Raw genomic sequence first — 27883 nt, 5'->3', positions numbered from 1 at the left:
CCATCCCCTCAGGATTCTGGCTGGAGAATTCCATGGGCTGTGTAGTCCACGGGGTCACAAAGAGTCAGACACAACTGAGCGGCTTTCACTTGCCCTTCACTTCACCCTCAGTTCACCAGGTTGCTCCTGACTGGGAGAATGATGGAGGGTCCCGTGTGTGAAGGTGGGCAGATCAACTGGCCTCTGTGGAGCTTCTTGTCCTCGTGGGGAAGACAGGTCCATCATGACAAAGAGAAGTGTGAGGAGGAGGTGATAGGAGGTGGGGAGGACTGGTGCCAGGTCTCACACAGGGTCGAAGTGACTCCGCCCCTGCTCTGAGCCTGCTGGAGATTTTCAGCAGAGCAGTTACAGGTGGCCTGACTTATGCTACAAAAGGATCCTCTTGGCTGTGGGGTGGAGGCAGGGAGACCCACTGGAGGTCAGAATCTCATCTGTGCTCCATTCGGAGGGCTTGTTGGCCTGGGAGGGGTCAGGCCTCTAGGATACCTGCTAATGCACCTCAGTGCTTTGGAAAGGTCACGACGCCTCTTAGGCCTCAGTGTTATCTGTCAACTGGGGATGAAAAGCTGCATCTTGCCCTTGGAGTCCCGTGGGACAAAGCCATTCGTAGCCCCTGAATGATGCTGAGTCCGTTAAAGAGGGGGCAGTAGCCTGGACCCCCTCCACGAGGCTTCTCTTCTCTGGGACGCCCCCCACGCCCCTGTAGGTCACCCTCGACCTGGCTGTTCTGGCCAAGGGTCACATGTGCACCCTGTCTCCCTTGCTGGGCGAGCCATGCTCCAAGCCTTCTGAGAAGCCGAGCGCCTCTCCAGCTCCGTAGGCACCCCTGGGAGAGGTGTCTGTCACAGGTCCCTCCTCTGCAAGTTTGGTTCTCACAATTCTCAGTTGTCGTGGATCGTGGCATCCTTTACTCTGGCTGGATCACAGAGCCTCAAAATGCAGGCGTTAGGACCCACCCAGGTAGGCGGAACTTGAGCCTGTGAGCCCCAGCTAAGCCCCTGTAACTGCTCGGTTGGGGCTGGGCCCCCCCTCAAGTCACCCTGCCTCCCGCACCTGCTCTTTGGCTGGGTCTCAGCTGGTTCCTCAAGTGGCCACCAGGTGGCAGCAGAGACCTGCAGGAGGGGCTGGGGCCGCCTTGCAGATGGGCGGGGTGGCGTCTGGGCAGGGCTAGGGGCCTCTCTGGCTGCGGGTCTGGACCCACCCAGCTGCTGGGAGCTGGGTGTATGTGTGGGGGTGCAGGCCTCTGGAGTGAGTTGCTGTGACTGTGTGGGGTGTAGATGAGCGCACCTGTGTACAGAGGCCTCCGCTGCTGTTGGGGATGTGTGCCCTTGAGCATGCCCGTGTGCAAGCATGTAAGGTATCTGTGTGTGTCTGCAGGATCCTCCCTTCTCCCCTGCAGGCCTGAGAAGGCTGACGGTTGGGACAGCCTGGGCCTTGATCTTTTGTTTCCAAAGTGGGAGGTGGCTTGGGGCTCTCACCCTAAGACCCTGTGCCTGCCTTATGCCTTCAGGCCGTGTCCAGCCAGTGTGACGGGCTTGTCTTACTTTGCCAGCTTTGGGGTCCTGCTGAGCCTTTTGCATTGTGTCAGGATGGGGGCTCATCACTGTTCCTGGGGGTCTTGGGCTGTAAAGGCCAACAATGCATTGGGGGCCCAGGTTTGGGGGAGGGCTGCCCCACTGGGGTTTGTGCCCCTGGTCCTGCCGGGCCACTGGGGAGGGCGGCTGGGCCTTACTGGTCCACTGGTCACCCAGTTAGCCTCCTGGGCTTCAATGCCTCCTCTGGCCAGGCCTGGTCCCTGCTCCCTTCGGTGCCTTTTCACTGCCCTTGCTGTCTCTGCTTCCATCTTCCATCCTCCCTGAAAACCATGCTAAGCAGACGTTTCTCAGGGTCACCAGGGATCTCCATGCTGCCCCCTGGTCAGTTCCCTGGTGCCCCCTGACCTGACCCGCAGTGCTCTTCAGGGGCTTGTCCCCCCTCCTCCTACCGCCACTCCCTCCCTCAGCTCCAGGGACTCTGCTCTCCTGGTTTTCCTCCCATCCACCAACCCGCCCTCTCAGCCTCTTTAGCTGGTCCCTGACCTCTTCAGGTCAGCCGCATCCCCCCACCTCTTCTCTCTCCCTCTTTAAAGGTCCACTTCCTTGGTGATCTCATCCAGGCTCGTGGCTTTAAAATGACCCCCGTTCAGTATAATTTAATTGGTTTGTTCATCACCTGTCTTCTCCCAAATGAAAGCAAGGTCTAGAGGCAGGGCTTTTTTATATATGAAAATGTGTTTGTAAAGGTTTAATTTACATACAGTTAAAGTTTTTGACAAACACAATTGTGTACCTGCCTCCACCCATCAGCTTCAGGAAGTTCCATCACCCCCAGAAGTTTTCTACGCCCTTGTGGATGTCCCCTCCCCCATGCCCTACCCTCAGCAGCCACTGTGATCTGTTCCTTTGTCCCTTTTCCCTAGTTTTGCCTTTTCTCAAAAGTCGCATAAATGGACTGGTACAGCATGTAACCTTTTGAATTGGCTTCTTCCACTTAGCACAATTCACACAACACCCACGTTTGAAATTCACTCCTATTGTTGCAGCTCTGAGCTGTTGGTTCTTTTATTCTATTGTGTAGCTTCCTTTATCCATTCAGAGGGGGACCCGCTGGCCCAGTTTCCAAAACTAGGGTGATTGGTTGCCTCATTCGCTCTTTAGCTGAAGGACATTTGCGTTGTTTCTAGGGTGTTTTTTTTTTTTTTTTTTTTGATGATTTTGAATACATAGTCAGTGTAGCCAGTGACAGAGAGAGGGCTTTTTGGTGAACATGGGTGTTCGTTTGTCGTGGGTAAATCCCTAGGCGTGGGGTTTGCTCTGTTGTGTGATGCGCATTTCACTGTAAAAGAAGTTGCCAAACTGCTCTCTAGGCAGGCCTCACCGTGGAGCTTTCCCGCCGGCGTTGTGGGGGAACTCCAGTTGTTCTGCCTCTTCTCCAGAACTTCGTAGCGCGTGTCAAAAACCCCCCAACGTTTAAAGCCTGTTTTCAGCCGTTTTAACAGGTGTGTAACTATGAGGTGTCTCCTCATAGTGGGCAGCGCGTGTGGACTCAGCGGCTCAGCCGTGTCTGACTCTCTGCCACCCCATGGACTGCAGCCCCCCAGGCTCCTCTGTCTGTGGAATTCTCCAGGCCAGAATGTTGGACTGGGCTGCTGTTTCTTCCCCCAGTCTTCCCCACTCTAGGATCGGATCCATGTCTCTTGGATCTCCTGCATTGGTAGATGGATACTTTACCGCTGGTGCCTCCAGGAACCCCACAGTGGGCAAAAATTTCCTTAGCTTGTTTTGAGTAACACTGTGTCCCCAGTGCCTGCTACATAGTAGACATTCAATGGACTTTTGTTTTTGAGTGAAGAGTGAGTGGATGGGGGAACGAAGGAGGTGGAGGCAGCTTCAGGTATCCTCGAAGTCTGTCATGGCAGATACTTAGGGTGTGTACCACCATCTCCCCAGGCCCATCCTGTGTCCGTGGCCGCATCACTGATCAGTCGGGCCGTTTGTCCCGCTGCTCTGTTCAGGCAGGTGCAATCCGGTGATTTGCACTGTAGCAAGTGAGATGAACCCCGTGAGCCGACGCAGCTCTGGTTCAGCACTAGTTCAGGCCTCTCATTAGTGAAGCGCAGGCCCAGGCTCAGGTCAGGGTCCAAGATTATGCGTGGACTCACAGGGGACCAGTGATGGGACTCGACCTTCACATGGGGCTCTCCCCAGGAAAACACACGGATTCTCTGTTAAGCCTGGAGTGGGATGGGAGCAGGAAGGTGGATCTGGGCTCAAGGCTGGTTGGCAGTGCTTCCTGGGCCCTGGCTTGCTGGGAAGGCTGACGCCCGTGATCTTCCTGCAGGTGCCCAGGAGCCGCCGGGACGGCCTGCCTGCCCACATCAGCTCCCTGGCCCAGCGGGCGTACTGGGCTCTGCTGAGCCAGCAGAGAGACCAGAGCATCGTGACCCTGGGCCGGAGCGGCGCTGGCAAGACCACCTGCTGTGAGCAGGTCCTGGAGCACCTGGTGGGGATGGCGGGCAGCGTGGACGGCAGGGTCTCAGGTATAGTGGTCACCAGGTGGCGTGCAGCGGGACACAGAGGGGGGTGGGGCATAGGAAGAGGGAAGGGAGAGCTGGAGGAGGCCCTGGGTGGCCCTTTCTTGCATCCAACCAGCCAGCCTTCACTGAGTGCGTGTGTGCAGACCCTGTGCTGGCTTCCGGGCCGGGCCATCCTGCTCTGCCAGGTGCTTCTGTGTGAATTAGGAGCCAGGCCTCCTTCCTCCAGACTCTGACTGCCATCTGCAGGTCAGCCATCAACACCCGGTCATTGTTAGAACCAAGCACTTGACAGCCGCGTCCTGGCCCAGCATCCTGATAACTGCAGGCCTAAAGTGTAGGATCCAAATGCTGTGCCCGTCGACGTGGGGTCCTCGTGCAGTGCAGGGCTCGCGGGACTGTGCAGAGGACCTGGAGAGTAAAGACGGGGCTGGGCCTGTGCTCAGGAGGAGCTGATGGCCAGAAGGGAGGCTCGGCTGCCTGTCTATGCCTGACGCCAGCGCTCTGTGCCACGACGTGGTGGGGCAGGGTCGGGGGAGGAGGAGGGCTCACGGCGGAGGGGCGGGCGGCTGCCTAGAGGAAGTGATGTGTGAGCTGGGCCTTACAGAGAGCGTGTCAGTCGATGACAGTAATTCAGTATTGGTAGTGATCGTAGTGAGTGCTTGCTGAGGACTTGTGAGCCAGACCCATTCCAAACAGGTTAACTTATTCATTATTTAAAACAACCCTGTAAGGAAGATATCGTTATTGTTTGAATTTTATAGAGGAGTCCAGTAAGACACAGAGAGGTTAACCAGCTTGCCCAGACCATGTGGCTTATACACCCTAGTGCCAGGATTCAAAGCCAGGCAGGCTGGCTCCAGAGCTGTTACCCCTGAGCCAGAGTTCTCAACCTACTGTTGCCCCTCTGAGGACTTTTTAGATGTTACTTCTGCTAATCACCTCCCACCATGAAAGTTTAATGCCAGAGGTTCACCATGTGTCTGTTTATGCAGTTAGGTCTGTGTGTGTGTGTGTGTGTGTGTGTGTGTGTGTATCTGTGCTCTATACATAAGAAAGGAAGGCTTCCCCACCTTCAGGAATCAGCTTCTGCCCTCTTGAGGGCAGTATTCACCCTGCTGAGAATATATGGCCCAAGCAATACTGCCTTTTAGTATAATAGCAAACATAATACTAACAGCACCTCCTTTGGAGCCTGTTCTAAGCACTTTTCATTATTAAATCTTTTAGTCTTCATGACAACCACATGAGGTAGGTAGGTAGGTACTTACCCATCTTATAGATGGGGTGTCTGAGACACAGGAAGGTTAATTTGCTCCAAACCATGTAGCTATCAAAAGGGAGATCCTGTATTCAAACTTGCTTAACTGTTGTATTATCCTGCTTCTCCTTGGGGTTATTCCAGTGCTTTATTGAGCACCTGCTCTGCGTCTGGCGCAGGTTAGGAGCTGGGCATCCAGCCGGGAGAGGCACCAGTCTTGGCCCTTGCAGAATGTAGGTCTGCTGAAAGTGTGTGTGGGTTGGAGGGTGGGAGTCAGGCTAGGCTGTATCCAGGTGCCTAGCACAGCACCTGGCACAGAGAGGAACTTGGTAAATAGTTGTGGGAAGACTGCAGGGCTTTTCAAACCTGCTGTGATGGGGAGTTCCCTGAGAGCAGGTCTAAGAATATTAATGCCCTGCCCTCCTCCTAAACTCCACCAGGTCCAGGAGGCCCTGGGACAGCCCTTGTCACTCAGAAGGCTGCAGTCCGGGGTCTGTGTGTCTCCCTGTCTTCACTCAGCCTTGCTCCCCCTGCCCTTCTGCTCTCAGCACAGGGCCAGCCCAGCAGTGAAATAGGCATGGCTTGGAGCTGATCTGGGGAGGTGGCAGGGGTCCCATTGGTGCCTGGGGCCAGAATGAGGTCCTGTGAGAGGCAGGGGTGGCAGTGCCTGGGCCGCGGGTGATGCCCCACCCATGTCCCCACAGTGGAGAAGATTCGAGCCGCCTTCACCGTCCTCCGGGCCTTCGGCTCTGTGTCCACCGGCCACAGCCGCAGTGCCACCCGGTTCGCCATGGTGATGTCACTGGACTTCAACGCCACAGGCCGAGTCACGGCTGCCCAGCTCCAAGTGAGGCCTCTGGGTGGGAGAGGGAGGGAGTCCCCAGAGCTGCAGGGTCCCCAGCCCCACTCAGCAGGGCCCACGCCTCCAGCAGGGACCTGGAATGTGTCTATATGGTCATCACTCCCCAGGCCCTGGCCAGCTCCTCCCCACCTCGTTCAGTGCCCCCACATCCCGGCCCGGAGCGAACTGGCCTGTCTGCATCTTGGAGTATCACAAGGATGAAATATTCATGAGTAAATATATAATTCAGCCACTCATTAGTTGGGTCTTAAAAGTGTAAGCTGAAATTAAACAGACACTCTCCGGCCTTCCGCGGCAGCTCATGTGTGACGAGCACATGGCCTGTTTGTTCCCATCTCCAAAATCGCCTGGCCCCTCCCTTCCTCTCCGCAAACATTCTGTTTGAACAGGAAATAGGATTAGGTTATTAGAAGGGTTGTTTGTATGTGGAGCTGGGATAATATCCAGACTCACTGGTGCCAAATAAATCCCCTTTCCGAACTGGCCCTGGAATTCTCGCCTTTCATCACCATTTGGGTCGAGTTATTACAGACTTCCGTTACATGAGAGTATGTTGGAGGGTGACTCTTATGTACGTTAATTGTGATTGCCTTTGGATTCCTTAATCAGAAGGAGTTCCTTAATCAAAGAGCATTTGTTAATTCCCTTCGTGGAATCTGAATCAATAAGACCAAGGCCCGGCTGTTCCGATTCAGAAGTGTCCAGCCAAGTTGGGGCCTGAAATGTTGCCTCACGCAGCTGAGTGGGTCTGGGTGGGGCGGCCTCGTGGCCTCGTGGTGACCGGGTGTTTCTCCTCTCCTGGGCAGACAATGCTTTTGGAGAAGAGCCGTGTGGCCCGGCAGCCGGAAGGGGAAGGCAATTTCGAGGTTTTCTCCCAGATGCTAGCTGGGTTGGACCTGGATCTCAGGTGAGCAACTGGGCTGGGCGAGGCCAGCTGAGGCCAGTGAGACAGACGGTGTCGGCTCTCCCGGGGCCCAGCCCCAGCTCTACCCAGAGCCGAGTGGAGCCCAGTGGTGAGGAACCTGGCCTCTGATTCCAGCTGCCTGGGACTGCTCCCGGGCTGGGGAAACTGGCCACGTGTCATCTGCTCTGAACTGCTGTTTCTTACTCTGTAAAGTGGAAGCGGTACCTTGGCTGACCTTGTAGGATTAAGTGAGACACTTCACGTATGGCTCTTTATCCATGCTGGGGTGTGGAGGATGTCTACTCTGGTGCTGGTATTTCGGTCCAGGCTCTGACAGCAGCTTGGGAGGTGGGCGAGGAACAGCAGACCCCAAACCTTGCAGAAGTTCCTCAACTCTGTGGGAGCCCTGGCTGCACCTGAGGTATCTCAGGGCAAGGAGGCACCAGGTGGAATAGCCAGCTGAGAAGCCAGGAGCCTCATCTCGGAGGGCCTCTTAAAGGAGGTAGCCTAGGGAGTCCTTTCTGCCCCTCCCTGACTCCTGGGTGTCCTTGGGCACGTGGCTCCCTGTCTCTGAGCCTCGGTTTCCTTGTCTGTAGAGAGAAGGAGCAAAGTTCCCATGAGGCTTGAGAGGTTGCTACCCCAGGCAAGGTTCCCCTCTATGCCCCCCACTGTCTGTCTCCTGCCTTCCTCCCCCATTTGAGGGAGAGGCGCCACCTGTCCTGAGCATCCTGATAAGGCCAGAGGGACACTTGTACCCTTCAGAGAGATGAGAGAGGAGCTCTCAGTTCTCAGAGCGGGGTAACCGCGGAGTAAGGAAGCTTCTGGAAGGCCTTTCCTTAGGAAGGGCCCAGTGAGGGCAGCAAGTGAGGAATATTTGGGCAGTGGGGCCAGGGCCCTAGGCCAGTCTGGGGCCTCCTGGGGCATTGTGTGGAGCCCCGCACCATGATGACCACCTGCTCTCCTGGACCACCAGTGTGGGCACGTCCCCCCTTACTTCTGGTCCCTTCTGTTTCCAGGACAGACCTGTACCTGCACCAGATGGCGGACAACAGCTCTTTCGGCATGGGCCTGTGGCCTAAGGTAAGGAGGAGGCCCTTCTGGGATGAGTGGTCTTGTGTCCCCATGAGCGAGGGGTCCCTCTGCCACTGGGGTGCAGAGTTGGCCAGGGCTGGTCACTTGGGGGAGGCAGGACTGCCTTTGTGGGGCCTGGGCTTGTTGGGGAAATGAGTCTTGTACAAATAACGGGAACCAAGAGATGATCTGTGTAGAGGTAAGAGCGTGGGCTCTGGGACAGGCTGTCTAGATTCAAACCCCTGCTCTGACACTTAAGGGATGGGTCCTAGCCTCTCTGGACATCTGTCTCCTCTTTGGTAAAATGACGATGGAAGTGGTATCTCCTCATGGACCTGTTGTGAGGATTAAAGGAAAGGATGTCATAAAGCACCTAGCCCTGGGCTTGGATCACATCAGTCAGACGTGATTCTCCTAGGGAATACTGTTAATGATGTTGTGTGGGAAGGGGTGGTCAGAGATAACTTCCTGGAAGGTGGGGCCTATGACCAGGGCCTGGAGAGTTGATATTCAGTTGTTTAAGAAAGAAGATTATTCACTTGTTTTATTTACTTTTTTATACTTTAAAATTACTTTGAGTCACCTCCCACCCCCACACTCCTACTGTCACTCCCTGTGTCACGCCTGTGCTGAATGCTGGGATTCTGGTCCTCATCTGTGAATTTTCACTCGGTCAGGAGAGAACGACTTGGGAATTAATGCAGTCATGTGAGATAAGGATATGCCAGAGTCTGTACAAAATTCTCTGTAACAGAGGATAGTTGAAAGCTACTTGGCCTCAGTCAGGGAAGGCTTCTTTAGTCAAGAGGATTCTGACCTGGGTTTTGAAGAATGAGTAGTTCAGCAGGTGGAGGGGAATGATCATTTCTATTCCTAAGCTTCTTTCCCAGACATACATGTTGGGGAAACAAAGGGTGCTGGAATAATTGGGCATCCTCATGCAAAAAAAAAAAAAAGAATTTCAATCCACAAGAACTCACACCATATAGAAAAATTAACCCAAATGGATCCTAGGCCTAAATGTAAAACTTAAAGCTGTAAAATTAAGAAAACAGGAGAAAAACTTCTGTAACTTTGGATTGAGTGGAAACTTCATAGGTGTGGCATTAAAAGTCCAGCCCCTGAGAGAACAAGTCGATGAGTTGCACTTCATTGAAATTAAGAACTTTTGCTATTTGGGTGTCACTGTTAATATGAAAATACAAGCCACCGACTGGGAGGAGATACTTGCAGGTCACATATGTGATGAAGTCTCTGAATCCAAAACATGTAAATGACACTCAGAACTCATAAATAAAACAACCTGACAGAAAAGATGGGCAGAAGAATTTCCACATAGTTTTACCAAAGAAGATTACATAGATGGCAGATAAGCATGTACAATATACATTAGTCATTAAAGGAATTTAAAACCACGATGAAATACCACCGCACGATACGTAGAGTGCCTACACTTGAAAAGATGGGGTGTAACACGTGCTGGTGAGAATCGGGGGTACCTGGAGCTCTCATAACTTTGCAGGTGGGAGTGGAAGAAGTCTCTTACCATCTTGGCAAACCGTCTCTCGCAAAGTTTAGTGTATACCTCCCACATGGCGTGCCAGTCTACTCCTAGGTGTTTATGCAGGAGAATGGACGTGTGCATCCACTTTTTTATATGAGTTCATTAGCAGTTTTATTTGTGATAGCCCAAACCCAGAAACTATCCAAAATGTCTATTAACAGGTGAGTGGGTGAGTTCATTGTGGAACATTCATAAAGATAGTATGCTCCTCAATAATAAAGAAGTACTGATCAGGATAACTGTGCTGAGTGAGAAATCTTGGATGAAAGAGCACAGCCGTGTGATCTCATTTGTGTGAAGCTCTGGAAAGTGCTGTGGCACTTTCCATGAACCTGCCGTGGCAGCAGGTGGGTCAGTGGTTGCCTGGGGATTGGGTGAGGGCAGAAAGGGGGAGAGAGGGTTATGTGGAAGCGAACTTTTGGGACTTTTTTAGCACTGATGCTTTCGTTTGTGGGTATGTCAAAGCTTATCACGTTGTACTTAAAGACGAGTGGTTTGTTTTTGTCAGTTACACCTCAATAAGGCTCGCTCGCTCTCTGTCCCCCTCTCTCTCTGTTGGGTACTGTCTGCAGTTATTGACTAAGTAGGCCTGGGCCGGGACCTAAGAGTCTGCATGTCTCACAAGTCCCCAGGTGATGCCGAGGCTGGGGGTCCAGGGACCCCACCCTGAGAAGCAGGGTCAGCAAGTCTGTTTCGACAGTGGGCGGGGTGAGAGGGAGTGGGGCGATTGTGGCTCCCCCAGCCTCACCTTGCCGTTGCCGCCCCTGCCTCGAGGGGACCTGCAGTATGGTCTTCATCCAGGCCCCTTCTCCCCCTGGGTGGGGGGCCCGGGCAGCCCAGACCCTAACCTGGACGGCAGAGGATGCGTGGCTGCCCCAGTGCTGGGCTTCCTCCAACGAGCTTGGGCCAGCAAGAGCATGATGGTTTGTTTTCTTGGTTTTGAGGACGAAAAGGGCTCAAGCCGGGCCCCCGTGAGCCTCCCGGCCTGACCTGTTTGCTCACAGTCTGCACACAGGAATCGGCGCAGTGTGAACCCCTATCAAGGAGGCGTTTGAGGTGGTTTTCTTTTTTCTGTGTTTCTGGGAGTTGTTTTTTTAGACCAATTGATCTGTGGGAACTCGTAGGGTAGTTCTTTGTTCTTGTCCTGCTACCTGGCAGGTACAGAGAGTGTTTTCTTTGTTCTCTAAGAGCAAAAATAGAATCTGGAAGCTCATTGGCCTTTGATACAAGCCTGGGCTCACTTTCTGGGATTGGGCCATCCAAGTATCATCTCAGTAAAGGAATTCGGTGCTCAGAAAATGCCCCCAAGAGTGAGAACTGCTACGTCACCCTGAAGCCCCTAAAGTCACCAGAGTCAGCAAACAGAAATGCAGAATGCCTGCATGCATTCATCTTGTAACTGATGTAGGACAGTGGTGATTGTATTATTTAACACTTACTGTTCACTTGAAATGTCCCGGGAGGGTAGATCTTCAGTGATCTCACCACACACCAAGAAATGGTAACTGTGAGGTGATGGAGGCATGTACTAACTTCACTGTGGCAACCACTTCACAACGTGTACATGTATCACATCCCCACACTGCACACCTAAAAATAGACCGTACTCATTTGTCAATTATGACTCACAAAAACTAGAAACATAACAGGATGCCCAGTTAAATTAGAGTTCCAGATAAACATCGAATAATTTTTTTTTTTTTAACTTAAAGTGTGTCCTGAATGTTGCACGGGCAGTCCTGGAGGGTTGAAGTTGTATCAGAGAAGGCTGCCTGGAGGAGGTGAGCATGAGCTGATCTACTGAGAGAGAGAAGTAAGTCAGGTGCAGGGAGGCCAGCCTTTCTGAGCCCCTGATGCAGAGGTGACGGTGGGGGAGAGGCAGGCAGGCAGCAGAGCGCAGGGTGAGGGTTTGGGATGCGGGGGCTGTCAGCTGGAGCAGGGTCCAGGGGGAGCAGCCCTCCGGGACTGCCTCTGCTGGCCGACTGCCAGCTTCCCCTCCCGGGCCCTGCGCAGAGCCACCCGCCCTGCCCCGCCCCCACCACCACCCGCCACATCTCAGCTCTGAAATGGAACTCGTTTGAGGTCTGCTGGGGCACCAGGACACATTTGAAATCACAAAGCTTTCATATTATTTTCTTCTTCTCTGTAACTTATTTTTCCACAACCCAGGCTGATTTTTTAAAAAAAATAAGTACCATCAGTAGTGGTCATCATCATCATAATAATAGTAATAATCCTTGCCTCCCAGCAGTTTGCTTCTGGCTGTCAGCAGCCAGGCTTCAGCCTGAGGCACATTTATTTTTTATGACCCAGGCATCCACTGTGGAGGAATGTGCTCCAGACCGAAGATTGGGGACTGTGGTGCTCCTGCCAGGGGCTCTGCCTGGAGTTTTCTCTTACTTAATCCTCGCAAGGCCCCTTTGACAGACGGGATTAAGATCACATCTGTTTTTCAGGAGGAGTAGCCAGGCTCAGAGAGGTGAAGCTACTTGCCCAAGGGCACACAGCTTTTAAGTGGCAGAGGCGGGACTGACGTCCAGGTCATGGGTGTTGTTGTTCAGTCACTCAGTCGTGTCTGACTGTGCAGCCCCATGGACTGCAGTGTACCACGCTTCCCTGTCCTTCACTGTCTCCTGCAGTCTGCTTGAGTTCATGTCCGTTGAATCCAGGTTGGCCTGACTCCAGACTGGCACGCGTGTGTCCCCTGACATCGCCTCAGACCTGAGCCCTAGGCGAAGGCCGTGTGTGTTCTGGGATGTGACCTGCTGTGCACCCCGGGTCACTTCTCTGTCAGCTTCGATTTCTCCCCCGTGGAGTGGGTAGGGCAGCGCCCAGCTCCTGGGTCTGCTCCTAGGGTTGGGGCTCAGTAGAGAATCTAGGGTGTGGTGACTCTGCCCGTCCCCAGCACGTGGCCTTGGGCACATGTCTCACCCTCTCTGAGCCTCAGTTTCCTCCTCCAGTGGTTGGAGAGACTGAGGCTCCCTGGCAGGGTAAAAGCTCCTAGGGCAGTCCTTCTCTCCAGCCTTCTTAAATGTGCTTTCGGCGCCTGGAGAGGACGCAGACCCGCCAGTGTTGAGATACCAGGAGCCCTGGCTCTGGAGGGACCTGTCCTGCCCTCCCCGCGGTCTCCGTCAGGTTCACCCCCTGTTCAGGCACCGATGTTCCTTTTGCAGGTGAAGCAAGGCTGTGTTCAGTATTTCCCTGCAGAGCCGCTCCAGGTCCAAGGGTGGAGGGGTGGGGACCCTCCTGGGTTGGTGGGCTGTGGAGACCCGGGGGAGCCCGCCCTGGCCTTGGAGGAGGGCGTGCAGTGTACTCCCCCGTGAAGCAGAGTGGGCCCCGGGCCCCGCCCTGTGCTTGTCCCCAGGGGACCGAGTTGCAGGCCCCCAGGGCCACGCCCTCCCCAGAGAGCAGCGCCCGGCTGCAGACCCCGGGTGCCCGCTGCCCCGGCCCCGTGAGAGAGGCCTGCACGTCCATCCTCGGGGTGCTCGGTGCCCAGCGCGCCCGGTCCTCCACCGTGCACTTCCGCTGGGACACCCTGCCCGCCTCCCCACCCAGCACCCACTTCCCCGAGCTCATGCTGTTTGCTCTGTTCACCACTCCTTCCCAACGCCAGCTCCGTGCCTCGCCCCAGGCCCAGCGCCCACCCTGTGCCATCAGCGTCTGCGTGTCTCCCTCCTTGGACCGGGAGCCCCCAGGACAGGCCGCAGCGATCCGCCTGCCGGGGCTGCTGGACGGTGCTGGGGGAGGCATCCCTGGAAGGCCGGACAGCCTGGGCAAAGGCACCACTGTGTGCCGGGCACCGTGCTGGTGCTTTGCACGTGTCCTCATTCAGGCTTCGCAGTGACCTAGGTGCAGGGTTGGTGGAAACTGAGCCTCCGATGCAAGGGCAGGAGATTGTGCTATCACACTCCTAGGGGCACAGAGCTGGGGGCATGCACAGTTCTGTCTGCTTCCAGGTCTGGATCTGGCCTCTGTGTGGTCAGAACCTCCCGCTGCTCTAAGCATAGCCTGGTTGAATGTGCAGAGAACATCTTGGATTTTATTCTTCTAAGTGACCTGCCATCTTGGGTTGACCTTGAGTCTGATTGCATTGGACAAACCCTGGGCACCTTCTGAGTTGGCTTTTACATTTTAAACTGATTTTTCTGTCTTGAGTTGAGCCATACGGTCAAGTGTATAAAAGCACTCATTTTCAGTGTACCACTCAGCGATGTTATATCCTTACACCCACAACCCCACCCTGGATCACCATCTAGAACATTCCTCATTCCAGCAAAGGCTCCCTGGAGCCACCACTGGATCAGAACCATCCTTCCCACCTATGTCATCCTCCTGACTTCTCTTCCTAGAGGGCAGTGCTCTTTGCATTTGGCCTTCATGTGAACAGAATCACACATGGCGTGGTGTTTTGTATGTGGCTCCTCTGACTCATGTGGGGTTCACACACGTGCTCATATGATCAGTGATGCGATCTTTCTCATGGCTGTGTGGTGCTCCACCACTCCGCCCTGCCTGGACCACCCACTCTTTATCCAGTCTCCTCTTGGTAGATGTTCTGGCTGTGAGTTGATCTGTCCCGCCGACCTGACTGATTTCTGTTTTCTCAATTTTGAGGCAGGACTGCCTTTTTTTCAGGGCATTATTGCAGAGGTGTCTGGCTCCCTGGAAGTTGAGGGAGCAGTAAACATCCTCCTGATCCTAAGTGTTTTAGATCAGAAGCACATACATTCATCCCTCCGTCACCAGGGGAGGCGGGGAGCAGAGGAGAAGATGGACGGAAGCTTCAGTGGAAGTTTTCTAATTCTTCTGTTCGTGTGAGCTAAGTGGCAGATGATGGAGTCTGCCTCTAATTGAAAGTCAAATGCTCATGGCTGACAGTGGGAGCTGTAATAAATGTGTCGCCTCTGTCCTTTTGGTGTCCTTTCTCTGCTACTTTGAAATCTCATAAATAACCAAGAGCATGTTGGTAAGATGCCTTCCCTTCCTCTGTTTGCTCCAGTGGAGCAGCTGTGGTTGCTAGGTTGAGTTCCTGGTTGCTAGGGATTTTGTGGTCCTGTGGTGGCCCAGAAATATGATGGATCAGTGGAACATGCTTTTGCTGTTAATTGAAACATTCCTGTAGCACATCCCTCAATGTCATTGTGAGCTTTGACGTCATCCCAATTGGTCGATGATCCTTGTGGGTTTCTTTCCCAGTTAGAAGAAGTGGCTTGAGTGGAGGGGACAAGTGGCCTGGGTGGGGAGTCAGCAAAACCCGATTCTTACCCTGAATCTGGTACTAATTTGCTCTGTGACCTGGGGCAACCGTTGTCCCCTCTCTGAATCCCTAAGATCCAAGGACTTGCCAACTTTGACAGCTTACGGTTCATCACCCAAGCTCTGTGAGCAGGCCAGGTGCAATTCAGTTCCTCATTATCTGCTGGAGGATTATCAACAAAAGAATTCTCATCATCAGCTCACTTCCTCTCCACCCAGCAGGCTTCAGGAGTTGAGTCTTCTTGGCCAGATGCTGTATGTGTGTGCAGGAGTTTCAGACTGATTTTAATATTCAATCAGACATAATTGGGATCATAAATCTGGGAAAGAAAAAGCGATACCCTGCAACCCATAAACATATGATCATACCATTTTCTTTCCTCTCCTACTGAAAAATCTCTGGTGGTTGCCCACCGCTTGCCCTACGGATGGCAGACAGGATCTATCTTAGTTGCTGAGGCAGGTCAGTTAGTGGGGGCTGCAAGAGGGGGTGTCCTGAAGAGAGTCTGGACTCCCTGTGGGATCTTCATTGATTAGTGATGTCTGCCTCGGGTTCAGGAATGGAAACATGGGTATACTTTTGCCTGTCGTGGTAGGAGTTTTAAGCCTGTGCCCTTTAACATGGGGTTTGAGGCCTTCCCTGTTGGCACTGGCCAGCTTCTCGTGTCTGTCTCTACCCCTCCTCTATCTGCCCCACTCCAGAAATCCCTGCTTCCCTGGCCATGTTCAGATGACCACCAGTTCTCTCCAGAGACCTCTTTTGTTCTCCTTGGCCCCCCACCCACCCGGCCTCTGTTCTGTCAAATTGGGCAGCTCTGCCCATTTGCCATTCAGATTTCATTCACAGTTTTGTCTCATCTTCTGTGACATCCTCTTTGACTCTCTCGGGCAGGATGAATCAGCCTGGCCCTCCTCTGAGATCCCATAGTCCCCTGCTTAGCCTGTCTCACACTTAGTTGTTTTTACATCTCTTTCCACTTCTACCTTGAAAGGCCCTCAAAGTCAAGTTCCGGGTTTCGCTCATCTCTGCCTCCCCAGAGTCCAGCACAGTGCAGAGCCTCAATAAATCTTACTGAGTGAACACACAAACGAATAAAAATCACATGCTGTCTGAAGTCAGACAGAAATGATTGTTATAACTTTCCCAGCAGTCTGAGTTCCGTGTGTCGGTACTCCCCAACTTAATTGCGGGTAATTTACTGTGGTCATAAAATGTCCACACATTCCCCTGAGACCGAGCCCCGCTTCCCGCTGCAAGCTTGCGTTTCGTCCACCGTGACAGTCTGTCTCCCTCTCTCCCCTTGTTCTCAGCCCGAAGACAAGCAGAGGGCAGCGGCCGCCTTCGCCCAGCTCCAGGGTGCCATGGAGACGCTGGGCATTTCAGACGGCGAGCAGAGGGCCATTTGGCGGGTGCTGGCAGCCATCTACCACCTGGGCACGGCGGGGGCCTGCAAAGGTACGTGCTTCCCAGCCGAGCTCACCTGGACTGCCGGCTGTCTCCACCGACAGGTGCCTGACAAGGCCCTTCTGTCCGTGAGACTGTCACACGGACGGTGCCAGTGTATTGTCTTCTGTGTCTCTGGGGCTGCTCTCTGCTCGGCTCCAGAAGCAGGCGTGCTGGGAAGGAAGCGGAGCTGATTTTTCAAGCAAGTCTCATAGCCCAGCACTGTCTAGTGGGACCTCTGCGATGCCTGGGAGCTCCTCTGCCAGTAGGATGGCTGCTCGCCGCTTGTGGCCATTGAGCATTTGACAGGTAGCTGCTGCAACCGAGGAATGTTTCCATCGTATTAAATTCTAATTAGCACACATTTACATAGCCACGTGTAGCCAGTAGCCACTGTGCTGGGAAGAGACACCCTGGAACAGGTGAGAGAAGGCTGGGTCCCTGCACTGAAGGTGACGTGTTTCTGTCTAGACAGCTTGGAGAGGCTCCCGCTGTGTGTGCTGAGCCGACCCGGCTGTCCTCCTCCCAGACTTGCTCCCGTCCTGAACTGTCTGTGTGCTGACCGTCCTCCTTCACACTGGTCTCCCCAGGGGGTTCTGACTGTCGCTGCCCCTCTAGTCGTTCCCCTTTCCCTGTAGATACTCCCGTGACAGCATTTCTGTCCCGACTTCTCTATTCTTGCTATTATCACCTTAGACTAAGAGTTTGCTAGTCTTTTTTTTCCCTGGGTTATTGCAGTAGCCTCACTGCTGATGCCTTCCCTCCTCCCTTGTGACCACTGGGCTCCTTTCTCGAACACAGACCTGCGGTGCCGTTCCCTGCTCAGAATCCTCCCGAGGCCCTCCCGTGTCTGCTCCATCTTGTAAAATCCCTGGCTTGGCAGTCAGGGCTCCTCTGCCACCTCCCTCGTCCCCATGAAAGGTCCCAAGGAGATGGTCAGCATCCAGAGCCGTGCGGCTCCTGCCTTCATGGGGCTGATGGTACCCTGTGTTATGACCGTGTCCTTGTCTAGCTCTTTCCACTAGAGAGTGGCTTCCTTTGGGCCCAGAACGAACAGTTGGGGTTGACTTGTGGAGTGGACACAGGCATGCACGGTGCCTGTCTGGAGCTGTGTGCCGACGCTGGCGGGCGTTCCGGGCCCTTCCTCTGGGAGGCAGCAGACTTCTTTGGAACATGGCAGCACGTGGTTCCTCCACCGCCATCCCCCTGGGCCCTATGGCCTGTCCTTTTGATTTTCATACTCTTGAGCCGCACGTACTGGTGCGCTGATTTGATTTTGGACATTTCTAGAAGTCATGCTGAGTGAGAAATAGGTAAAGTGGCAATTCCACAGTTGGTCCAGGCCAAGGGCAGGCATGCCTGACTATGCAAACATAGAAAAGACAAATGCCACTTGCCTTTCCCAAAAATCAGCCGTGGGGTATGCTCTGTGTCCTGATTGTTTGTAAATAAGACAGCTTTATAAACAGACTGGGGTTGGGGACACCACTGCACAGTTCAGACCAGAAGAGCTGTTGAAGATTTAGAGTTGGGGAACAGGCATCTGTAGGTTGATGGGGGTGTGGAAGGAAACAGACCTGTTTTACACAACGGAAGACTGAGGCTCCGAAGGTCCAGGTGCAGTAAACCCCAGTGTATGGGCTCTTGAGTGAGGCAGATGTGAGTTATAAAGCAAACTTCTCCAAGCTTCAGAGGCTTCTCTTTCAATGGGCCAAGACTGGGGTTGGTGTGAGGATTGAATGGAATAAGGAAGAGAAAGCTGTATTAAACTGGGCTCCCCTGAGGCAGACCCTGAGACGAAGATTTGGGTGTGGGTGCTTTTGGGGGAGGGGATATCAGGAAGAACCAAGAGGGGAGCGAGGGAGGGAAAAGTGGGTGATGCTGGGGCATTAAGGTGCGAATTAGGGACTTCCCTGGTGGTCCAGTGGCTAAGACTCCAAGCTCCTAAGGCAGGGTGTCTGGGTTTGGTCCCTGCTCAGTGAACTAAATCCTGTATTTCTTGACTAAAAGACCCATCATGATTCTACTAAAGACCCCAAATGCTGCAACTAAAGACCCTGCATGCTGCAATGAAGATCAAAGATCCCTCATGCCATAACTAGGAGCCAGAGCAACTAAATAAACATTTAAAACATTTTTATAAATAAATAAAAATAAAAAGCCAAGTGGATTAGCTCTGGGAAGTGAAGGGCCAGTCTCTCTGGGAGCCTCTGGGAAATTCTGAAGAGCATGTCTCCTCATTGTCTGTTACCTGAGGGGTGAGGGAGCCGGGATGTTGATCCACCACCACCTGCTTCTGCCTGCTTGAAGGCTGCTCCCGGGGCGTGTTACCCCTGCCCTTCCAGCCTGCCCCATGCCTGAGCTGAGCATGTTCCTGCAGAACCAGGAAAGCAGAGGGGTGCAGGTAGGTAGGTGCCTGCAGTGACAGGCCAGGGACGTGTATGGGGTGGTAGAGATGGAGTGAGGTGCCGGGAGTGGTGGACAGGTCGTCCATGACTCCGGCTCAGGGCAGTCCTTCAGCAGATTGTGCTGTTGAGCCTGGGTTAGCTAACTCTCCAGGATGTCATAGCCACGGGCCTCTCAGTTGCACTCAGCTCAGACAGGCTGGCTCCCTCCCTCCCAGCACTCAGCAAAGCCTAGGGAGAGGGCAAAACAGGGTTCCCTGAAGTCACACTGGAACCCACTCTAACTCTGACGCCACAGGACAGAGGCTGAGGAAGCCCCAGGTCTATTAAGCTGCCACCAGAGAAGTTTGATGCCTGACTCTTATCTCCCCGGGGCTCACAGGGCACCCCCTCTGATGTGGGCTCGGGACTCATACCTGTAACAGTAAAAGAGAAAGTCACTTATAAATATTTTATTAATACATGATTATGGCAATAACTCCTGCCTGCCTTCCCCACCCCACCTTATAAATTATTTTAAGAGGAGCTGCCGTCATTCTGCCTGGGAGGCCTGCCCGGTGATTTACTTACAATATATTCTGCTTTGGAAGATTTCATAATAGGTTGCTCTGAAATCAGCTATTAAGAATTTCAAAGTCGTATATAAATGTCTTGACTTTGTGTCATAACAGATCATTTTGAAATATATTAAGAATCATTTCCATTAATCAGATTTTTTCTCCCCCCATTAAAACGATGCTCTCCTCCCAGCACGCCTGACTTCCTTAACTTGTTTTGAAAGTCCTAATTCTGTTTTTAAAAACCATATCTGTCCCTGTGGGGAGATTTCAGGCCTTATAACTGGACTCGGGATTTTTGAACTGTGATGGCAGTAATGACAACTACCGCTAATATTGGTTTAACGTTTGATGCTTTCAGAAGTGCCTGTACCTCTTGTGACTTTTGATATGATTTGATTCATGTAATAACCTGGTAAGGAAAGATGGTGCAGTGGGAAAGAGTCAGCCTCCTGGCTTGGCTTCTCTGAACCTCAGTTTCCTCCCCAGCAAAATGGGGTAGTTATGGCAGCCACTTTGCAGGCTTGTTGTGAGGATTAAATGAGTCGGTGCCAGCGTTGAGAGCACAGGCCTTGGCTCACAGTGAGGAGCTTTGTAAGAGGAGGACTGTAGTTCACCTGGCGTCTGACAGCTGGTATATTCCAGAATGAGGCCTCCCTGCCACGACCACTCCCCTGCCCTAGACTTTGCTGGTTGGGGCATTCCTTGCTGGAGAACTGACCTGTTTTCCCAGGCCGCGTGGTTACAGATGCGATGTCGCTGCACAACCTTGGAGCAGCCTGGGAGGAGCAAGAGCTGTAAGATACCCATCTTATAGATGAGGAGACCGAGGCCTGCCAGAGAAGTTCATCCTCATCCCCCGGGGCGCGCAGCGAAAGCCAGAGCTGGGATTTGGACCCAGTCTGTCCAGGCGCTGAGCCCAGCCTCTGGGACCACATCCCCTGTCTCTCTGTCCCCGTGTGCCGTGACCTCTGTCCTCTCAGGCTCCCAGGTCTTCTCTGGGGCACCTTGAGCTGTTTTTACTCATGACAATTCTGACACCAGAGGTGTGGGCTCTTTCTCACAGCAGGCAATCCTCTGATTCTCTGGATCCTCACTCTGCACCAGCTGGGTGTCCTACAACTTAATCCACTCCTGACACTACCTAGAGTTTGTGTAGGTCAAGGGCTCCATCCCGCAAGACTGCACCACTTCAGACACGGGTCACAGACCCCTCCTCGGGTTGGTAACTTGCTGGAACGGCTCACAGAGGTTACGAGTGCGCTTTACTTACCAGCATCTATAGCACACAGCTCAGAAACACCCATGTGAAAGAGACGCAGGGGGCGGGCGGCAGAAGAAGTGACTTCCATCCTCACTGGTGTGCAGACCTCCCAGAGCCCTGGAAGCTCTCTGAGTCCCCTTGTTGGGGGTTTTCTAGAGGTTTCATTACATGGGTGTGATTGATTAAATTGGCCCTTGGGGATTCATTCCATCTCCAGCCTCTTCTCTCCCCTCCCTGGAGGGAATGGAACTGAAAGTTCCCAGTTTCTAGTCATGCCTGGGTCTTTCGGGTGATCAGCCCCTGTCCTGACACCGTCTAGGGTCCCCCAGCCACTGGTCATCTTCTTAGCAGACAGAAGACACCCTCATCATTTCAGAGATTCCAAGGGTTTTAGGAGCGGTGTGCCCGGAAGCGCAAAGACCAAAGGCACAGTTATGACAGGTGCCAGCCTCAAGCCCTGTGCAGCAGCTGCCAGGCCCGGTGGCCCCATGGGGGGCTCCTGAGTGCGTGCTGGCGGGTTGGTCCCCTCCCCGGGGGCCCAGGCCCTCAGGTCGCCACGTGGTCCTCACACACTCACGGCTCCTGCCCCGTTTGGATTCTCCCCAGGGAGCCAGTCCCAGCACACTCCTGGGGGCGCCTCTGACCCTCCTCGTTTTGGGGAGTCCCTTTAAGCCTCCACTGACCCCTGAGTGCCTGCAGGGTGCTGCCACTGCGGCCCTCCCCTGCAGCCTCCTCAGCCCCTTCAGCCCCTATGACGTGGTGTTCTTGACCTCAGGAGGCTGGCTGCTGTGGGGCTCTGGGTCACCCTGTCACCAGCAGTGCCCTGGGCAGTGTCAGAGAGAACGTCTCTCCCCAGAATGTGGCGGGGCTGGGACCCAGGCAGCTTGAAGCCAGCTGCTCCTGGGCTCAGATCTCAGCTTGGCCTCTATTTCGCTGTGTGTGACCTTGGCCAAGTTCCAGGGCTCACCTGTACCTCCTCCTTAAGAGGGAGAGAGAGTGGCAGAGAGCTGTCTAGGGTCTCACCCATGGCTGAGGTGCTAGAAATGCTGGGGCTCCGGGACTCCGCCTGCGGACAGGCCAGGTGGCTCCCGGCTCAGCCAGTCAGTTGTCAAGAGGCCGCATCCCTCCATCTTTCTGCGCTGCTGCCTCCTCCTGTCTGTCTCCCAGGCTCACGGTCCCTGATGGGGCCCTGGAGGCCGCCTTGGCGTGGCAGGCGGAGAACCCCGGGTGATTTGGCACAGGGACGGTTTGCTGTTCACCAAGACTCAGGGCCCGGGCCACCCCTCAGGAGCCACTAGGGAACCATTTATCCAACCTCAGGTTTCTTTCCTTTGGCAAAGCGGGGCCCATGGAACAATCAGCCAGCCCCCGTGTGTGTGGAATGGCAGCGAACGGATGTTCTCTGCAGTCCACTTGACAGGGAGGCGGGTAGGAAGGAGGGACACCTGGGCCCTGCAGGGGCGGAGCCAGCCTGTATGATTTAACCTGTGCCTGCTAAGTGGTAAAGTCCGGCCCACCTTCTACGTGACCGGTCACAAGACTGCATCCCACCTGGCACGTGGGATGCGCCACAAGCCGCTGCCCTTCTCTTTGCAGAGTGCTTTGTTATCAGTGGTCTCCACTGCGGCATTGCCTGCCTGCCCCTGGGGCAGGCCAGAGTGGGGCGGGGGGCGGTCTGAGGCCCATTTACCGGATGGAGAACGCACGCCTCCGGGGGTGCCGCTCCTCGCTTTAGGGCACACGGCGACCCCTCAGTGCTGGTCACAGCAGCTTCCTAGCTGGAGTCCAGTTCTGGACTCTCAGTCCAGTGCTCTTGCCACAGCTTCGATGAAGGCTCTGGGGGCCAAGGACAGTGTGGGGGCAGTGGTCAGAGTGGTCAGGAGTGATGCAGACTGGGGCTCAGGGACATGAGGGTTCTAGCACGTGCCAGCTCTGTGACTGGGCCGGCGACTGTGCTGCGGAAAAAATCAGGCGCAAGCCCCATGGCTTCAAGCCTCATCTTGCCATCTCCCCAAGCTCCTAGGGCTCTGCAGTGTAGGCGAGCTTGGCTGGGCTGTGGTCAGAGATGGTAACGCGGAAACAGTCGGGGCGGAGTGGCCGGGAGGCCAGGCGCCTCTCTCTTTCTGCTTCTCGGAACTCAGGGCTCTCCCGGGGGCCTCTTTGGGCCTCCTCGTGGCCTGGCGGCTCCACAGAAGCTTCCAGAGAGCATCATGAAAGCTACTTCTCCTCAGTCGGTCACACAGGGCCACTACCGCCACGCTCTGTGTCACAGCTTCAGAGGCCAGCAAGCCGGCAGGTAGGGAAGGAATTCCCACTTGGCAGTGCAGGCTGCTGAGGCTCAGAGAGGCTACATGAGACCCCCAAGGTCAAACGGCATCACCTGGTGCCGCCACGGTTAGAATCAGCACCTGTCTGCCTCCGCAGCCAATGTCCCTCCCCTCTGTAAGGCTGCCCACCCGGCCCAGTCCTCGGGTGCCTTCCCGGTGCCCGGATCTGCCATGCCATTATTATTAATGGAAAATCTGTCCACTGTTGCAGTGTTTCCCCTCGAAGTCTGAGTCCGCCAAGCTGACTTGGGCTGGTCTTCAATCCTCTCCAATCCCTGTGGCCCCATAGCTGTAAGAGACGACACACACCCGCCCTGGCAAGTCTGAGACTCTGTCACTCTGTCTGCTGTCCCTCGTGACTTGGTAAAATGACAGCAATGTTCAGAATCTAGACTATAATAACCAGGACGGGTGGTGTCTGCCCTGATGGCTGAGTTGCCTGCTTTCCTTCGGCTCTGAAGGCTGATGGGAGGTTTAACTTCTCTGTCACTCACTGAATTTACCAGTTTCCTTGTCACTGACCCCACTGCCTGACATACGACGCACTCGGGCCCGTGCATAACCCAAGGACGGGCTCCGTAACGGGATGATGGAGGGAGGCTGCCGATTGACCACCACTCCTGCCTGCCCTGATAAGGCGCTCACACCCCAAAGAGACGGGAGTGTAACTTGGGGAGCCCCGAGGGGCCTGCAGGAAGGAGAGACGATGGCAGCAATGACAAGGGCCCAGCCCCCCGCCTTCTACCAGGGTCCCCAAAGTCCAGCAGCCAGGGCAGTCTATCCACGGATGGGAGGAGGTGGCCTGACGCTTCTCAAGCCCAGGCAGGACCCCAGAAGGCCAAGGGGAGTAGTAGTAGCGATGCTGTCAGCTTGAAGCAGTCAGTGTATATTCAAGCACTTGGAGCAGACTTTTAACCCTTTTTTATTGTTTTTAACAACTGCACAAGCAACACCGTAAATTTGTCTTCCTGTGAAAAATGGAAGCAGCGCAAATGAACACAGAACGTGGGAAGCAGGTCGCTCCCCGTTCCCTTGATCCTCCTGCCCCAGAATGCAGCCACTCCTAAGGTGTAAAGGTGACGTTTGGTGCAGCTGACAAGCCAGGACCGACACACAGCTATTAACTGAAGCTCCTCCTTTACCTCGAGGCTCAGCTTGGCGTCGTACCTTCTCTGGGCTTTGACGGACGTGTTCTGTCATGTGCCCACCATGACCGTGTGCTCCAGGCTGGTTCCACTGCCCCAACAGGCCGGCTTTTTTCCTTAAAATTCTGATTCGAAGTCGTCACAGACTCATCAGTAGTTGGAACAGTAACAGGCTGTCCCTGTCCCCGCGACCACGGCCGTGGCCAGGGCTGCAGTCACTCTGAAAACCAGCGCGTGGCCCTGCCGTGGGGACCTGTGGGGTCCTGTGTGGCCCCAGCCGCAGGCCGCCTCCTCAGGCCCTTGAGACCGAGCGTGCGCTGCGCCTGTGACGGTCGCCCAGGTGGGCGGGTGGGGCGCCGCTACCGGTTCAGAAGCAGGCTCACAGTGGCTCCGTTTCACACGCTCTGCTTCTCCCTGTCCGGTGCAGGGTGGACCCCGCTGCTCGCGGACGCCGCGGTGCCCACCTTCTCTCCGCTGACTGCGGGGCTTGCCCAGGGAGGGGTCTCTGTCTCCATCGCATTTCTCCAGCTGATGAGCCTTCGGGCAGTTTCCTGCTTTGGGGGATTGTAAACAGCACCGTGTGGGCATCCTTGTCTGTAGAGGCAGTGCGGGGTTGAGCGTTCTGGGGGCGTGGTTTCCTGGGCCTGCGGGACCAGAGGGGTATGTCTGAGGTTGAACGTTTCCATGAACATGGCACGATTCCCCTCCCTGGGTATTTGTTCACACGGGTCGGCTCACTGCACCCTCACAAGCCCGTGGGGGACGTCGGGCAAGAGTCTGGGCCCCTGGACACCTGGGCCGTTGCTGAGTTCATGCTGCTCCCCTTCCCCCATCCTTCCCCTCCTCCCCCATGCTCTCCCTCCTCCCCCACACTACCCCTCCTCCCCCACGCTCCCCCTCCCCCCTCCACTTCTCCGCTTCCTCTCTCTGCACTGCTCCCTCCTCCCCTCCTCTCCTGTCTTCTCTGTACCTTGGATGGCAGGGCACCACCATCCTCACTTTCTAGGACACAATTTCCCTCTGATCCAAGGAGGGACACCCAGACAGGCACATTGGAGATGCCAGAAGAAAGTTCTAGACAGGAGACATCCAAAGTTCATCAGGGTCCTCCCCCCAAGGGGTCCTAGGACCTGGGACCCTGAACTGAATCTCCCAAACTGAGAGGGAGTCAGGGAGGATGAGTCAGACAGAAGGGCCTTTGGGAGCAGAGGTGTGGTGGCCCCTTGAGCAAGGCCTGGGGCTTCCGTGTCCCCATCAGTCAGGCGCCAGCCTCAGACCCCAGCACTGGTGCTCTGGGATCGAGAGACGTTTACCACACGGCCCCAGCACAGCCCCGCACCCCTGAGGCCGGAACCCCTGGGCCCTGTCCTGCCCACACCCGTCCTCTGCCACAGGCCCCAGCTGGTGGCTTGGCTCCCTGCCCGACAGCTGTCGCAGCCCGGCCTATTCTGGGCCACAGGCAAGGATTTATTCTGCGTTTTCTGAGCATATTGAATTCATTCATTAAGCTGGAATGGCTGCTATGGGATGTAAACAATTATATTTTAAAAAGCCACAAACCCCTGAAGTGGCTGATGCTAGAAGGCGTTCCTGCCGCCAGCCCCAGGCTTCCGGAGGGAGGTGTGAGGCAGCTGGAACCTCCGAGGGACTGGCTTCAGCTTGGCCCTGCAAAAGCCCGTTCCCTCTTTTTGACCTCTGTTTCCAATAAGTAATAACAGCAGCTGACCTTTATCCGGTGCTTACACAGGGCAGGTCCTACGCTAAGAGCTTTGTTCGTCTCAATGATCCCATGGAGTAGGCACCGTTACCCCACTTTATAGGTGAGGAAACTGAGGCTCAGAGAGGGGAAAGGACTTGCCCAATGAGGGTGTGTAGACACTCTCTGGGATCTCTTTTAGCCTTGCTCATCAGAGACTCCAGCGAGCTATGGCTCAGTGAGGACTCCCATCATAAAAGCACGTCTCACCCTTCAGAGTCAGAGCATAGGAGTACTGGTGACAGCAGTGATGACGATGATGATGGAATTATTACCTGTCACTATTTGCTGAGTCCGCTCTCTGCCAGGCAGGACTTAAGTGCTTTGCGTGGTTATCCCATTTAATCCTTGTAACCCAATATGGTTACAAGCTGAAGCTCCAATACTTTGGCCACCTGATGCGAAGAACCGACTCACTGGAAAAGACCCTGATGCTGGGAATGATTGAAGGCAGGAGGAGAAGGGGACAACAGAGGATAAGATGGTTGGATGGACAAACTCAGTGGACATGAGTTTGAGCAAGTTCTGGGAGCTGGTGATGGACAGGGAAGCCTGGTGTGCTGCGGTCTGTGGGGTTGCAAAGAGTCGGACACGACTGAACTGAACCCGATATGGAGAATTACACCCTTTTATGGGTGAGTCAGTGGAGGCTCAGAAAGGCAAAGGAAGTTATCGAAGGTCCTGACTTGGAAAGGGGAGGAGCCCAATTTGGGACCAAGTTCTATCTTTGATGCGCCCCCCTGTTCTTCATGCTGTGTTTCGCTGCGTGGTCCATGGTGCCACCAATACACGGGGGATTAGCAATCACACCTTTTCATGTGGTTCTTGCGCTGATGAGATTAAGCATTTAGCACAGCACCAGGCATGTGCTGAGTACTCTGAAAACACCCACTGATTTTCTGGGCTTCCCTTGGACCCCAGCTTCAAAGGAGACAGTGTGATAAGTTGAGGGACCCCTGCTCAGCCTGCCTTGCTGAGGGGCCCCAGAATGTAGAAAGAGCATTGGACTGAGGGCCAGCCAGGGCCAGGTTTAATCCTGGCTTAAACTGTGTGTTTAAGCCTCAGGCTACTGGTCAGCCACTCACTGGCTACTGGTCCCACCCCTCAAGCCATTGCTCCTGCGGTTCCCCCAGGTGATGAGTGATGCCTTCCACCGAGGTCTCCCTGGTGATTCTGCTTCTCAGCTGCCCTGGGGACACTCCCAGGCCGCGTCACATCCAGTGTCTTGTTTCATACTTATAGTGACCCACTGGGAGAGGAGCCACCCCACTGTACGGATGTGGAAACTGAGGCTCCGATGTCCTGCTCGAGATCTCGCAGCCCGGTCTAAAACTGCCAGGCTCTGGTTCTTCCTGTGACTGCCCACCACCCCAAAGATGCCACGCCAGTCTTTCCCCACCAGCTGCTTGATCAGTTAGTCCAGGAGACCCCTACCCTTGCTTCCTTTCTCCTGTCATCTCCGGATGCACAGCAGCAGACTCATGGTCCTGGGCAGTCTTGCAGAAGAGTGGCCCGTTTTGCTTGGTTTAAGCAGATGCTGCCTCTGCTGACTTGTCCAGCAAGCCATCTTTGTCCTGAACGTCAGAGCATCCGGAGCATTGTCTTTCTGGTTGATGGTGGATTCTGAACAACTCAGCAGCAGTTTATTGACGGCTTGTTGACAAGGCCTTACGGGGCTCACTCACTGTCCAGAGGGACAGATGACCTTCTCCACGGTCTGTCCAGGTTTCTGGGGCTGCATGGCACCCAGGGACAGCAGGAACAGGCAGGAAACCTAACATCCAGGAGGAGCCTTGAAGTTCTGGCCTCTAACACAGTCCCATTTTCCAGGATCCCAACAATTGAACTTGACCTGATATCCCTGGACAGAAATCTCAGCGTTTGGTCATGATTACAAAGGTTGACATTTATCCCGCAGATCCAGCGCTTAGCGATCTGCACCTGCAACTGCACTAACCCTTCACAAGAACGCCCTGGGGGTAGACGCCCATTTCA

General features: G+C 54.5%; 1 protein-coding gene across 5 annotated transcripts in view; it reads left to right on the top strand.

Moving 5' to 3' along the window:
* The window catches only part of MYO18B (myosin XVIIIB), a 222152-nt gene that overhangs the window by 23949 nt on the left and 170320 nt on the right, over positions 1–27883 (top strand). For all 5 annotated transcript variants that reach the window (XM_065904351.1, XM_065904348.1, XM_065904350.1 and 2 more), the window contains 5 exons: positions 3880–4078; positions 6038–6180; positions 7002–7102; positions 8116–8179; positions 16302–16446. In XM_065904351.1, the coding sequence (XP_065760423.1) occupies positions 3880–4078; positions 6038–6180; positions 7002–7102; positions 8116–8179; positions 16302–16446 (652 nt within the window). The remainder of the gene's footprint in view (positions 1–3879; positions 4079–6037; positions 6181–7001; positions 7103–8115; positions 8180–16301; positions 16447–27883) is intronic.

The sequence above is a fragment of the Muntiacus reevesi genome, chromosome 13 (assembly GCF_963930625.1).
Source record: "Muntiacus reevesi chromosome 13, mMunRee1.1, whole genome shotgun sequence".
In the NCBI taxonomy this organism is placed as follows: Eukaryota; Metazoa; Chordata; class Mammalia; order Artiodactyla; family Cervidae; genus Muntiacus; species Muntiacus reevesi.
This window is presented reverse-complemented; position numbering and strand designations above follow the sequence as displayed.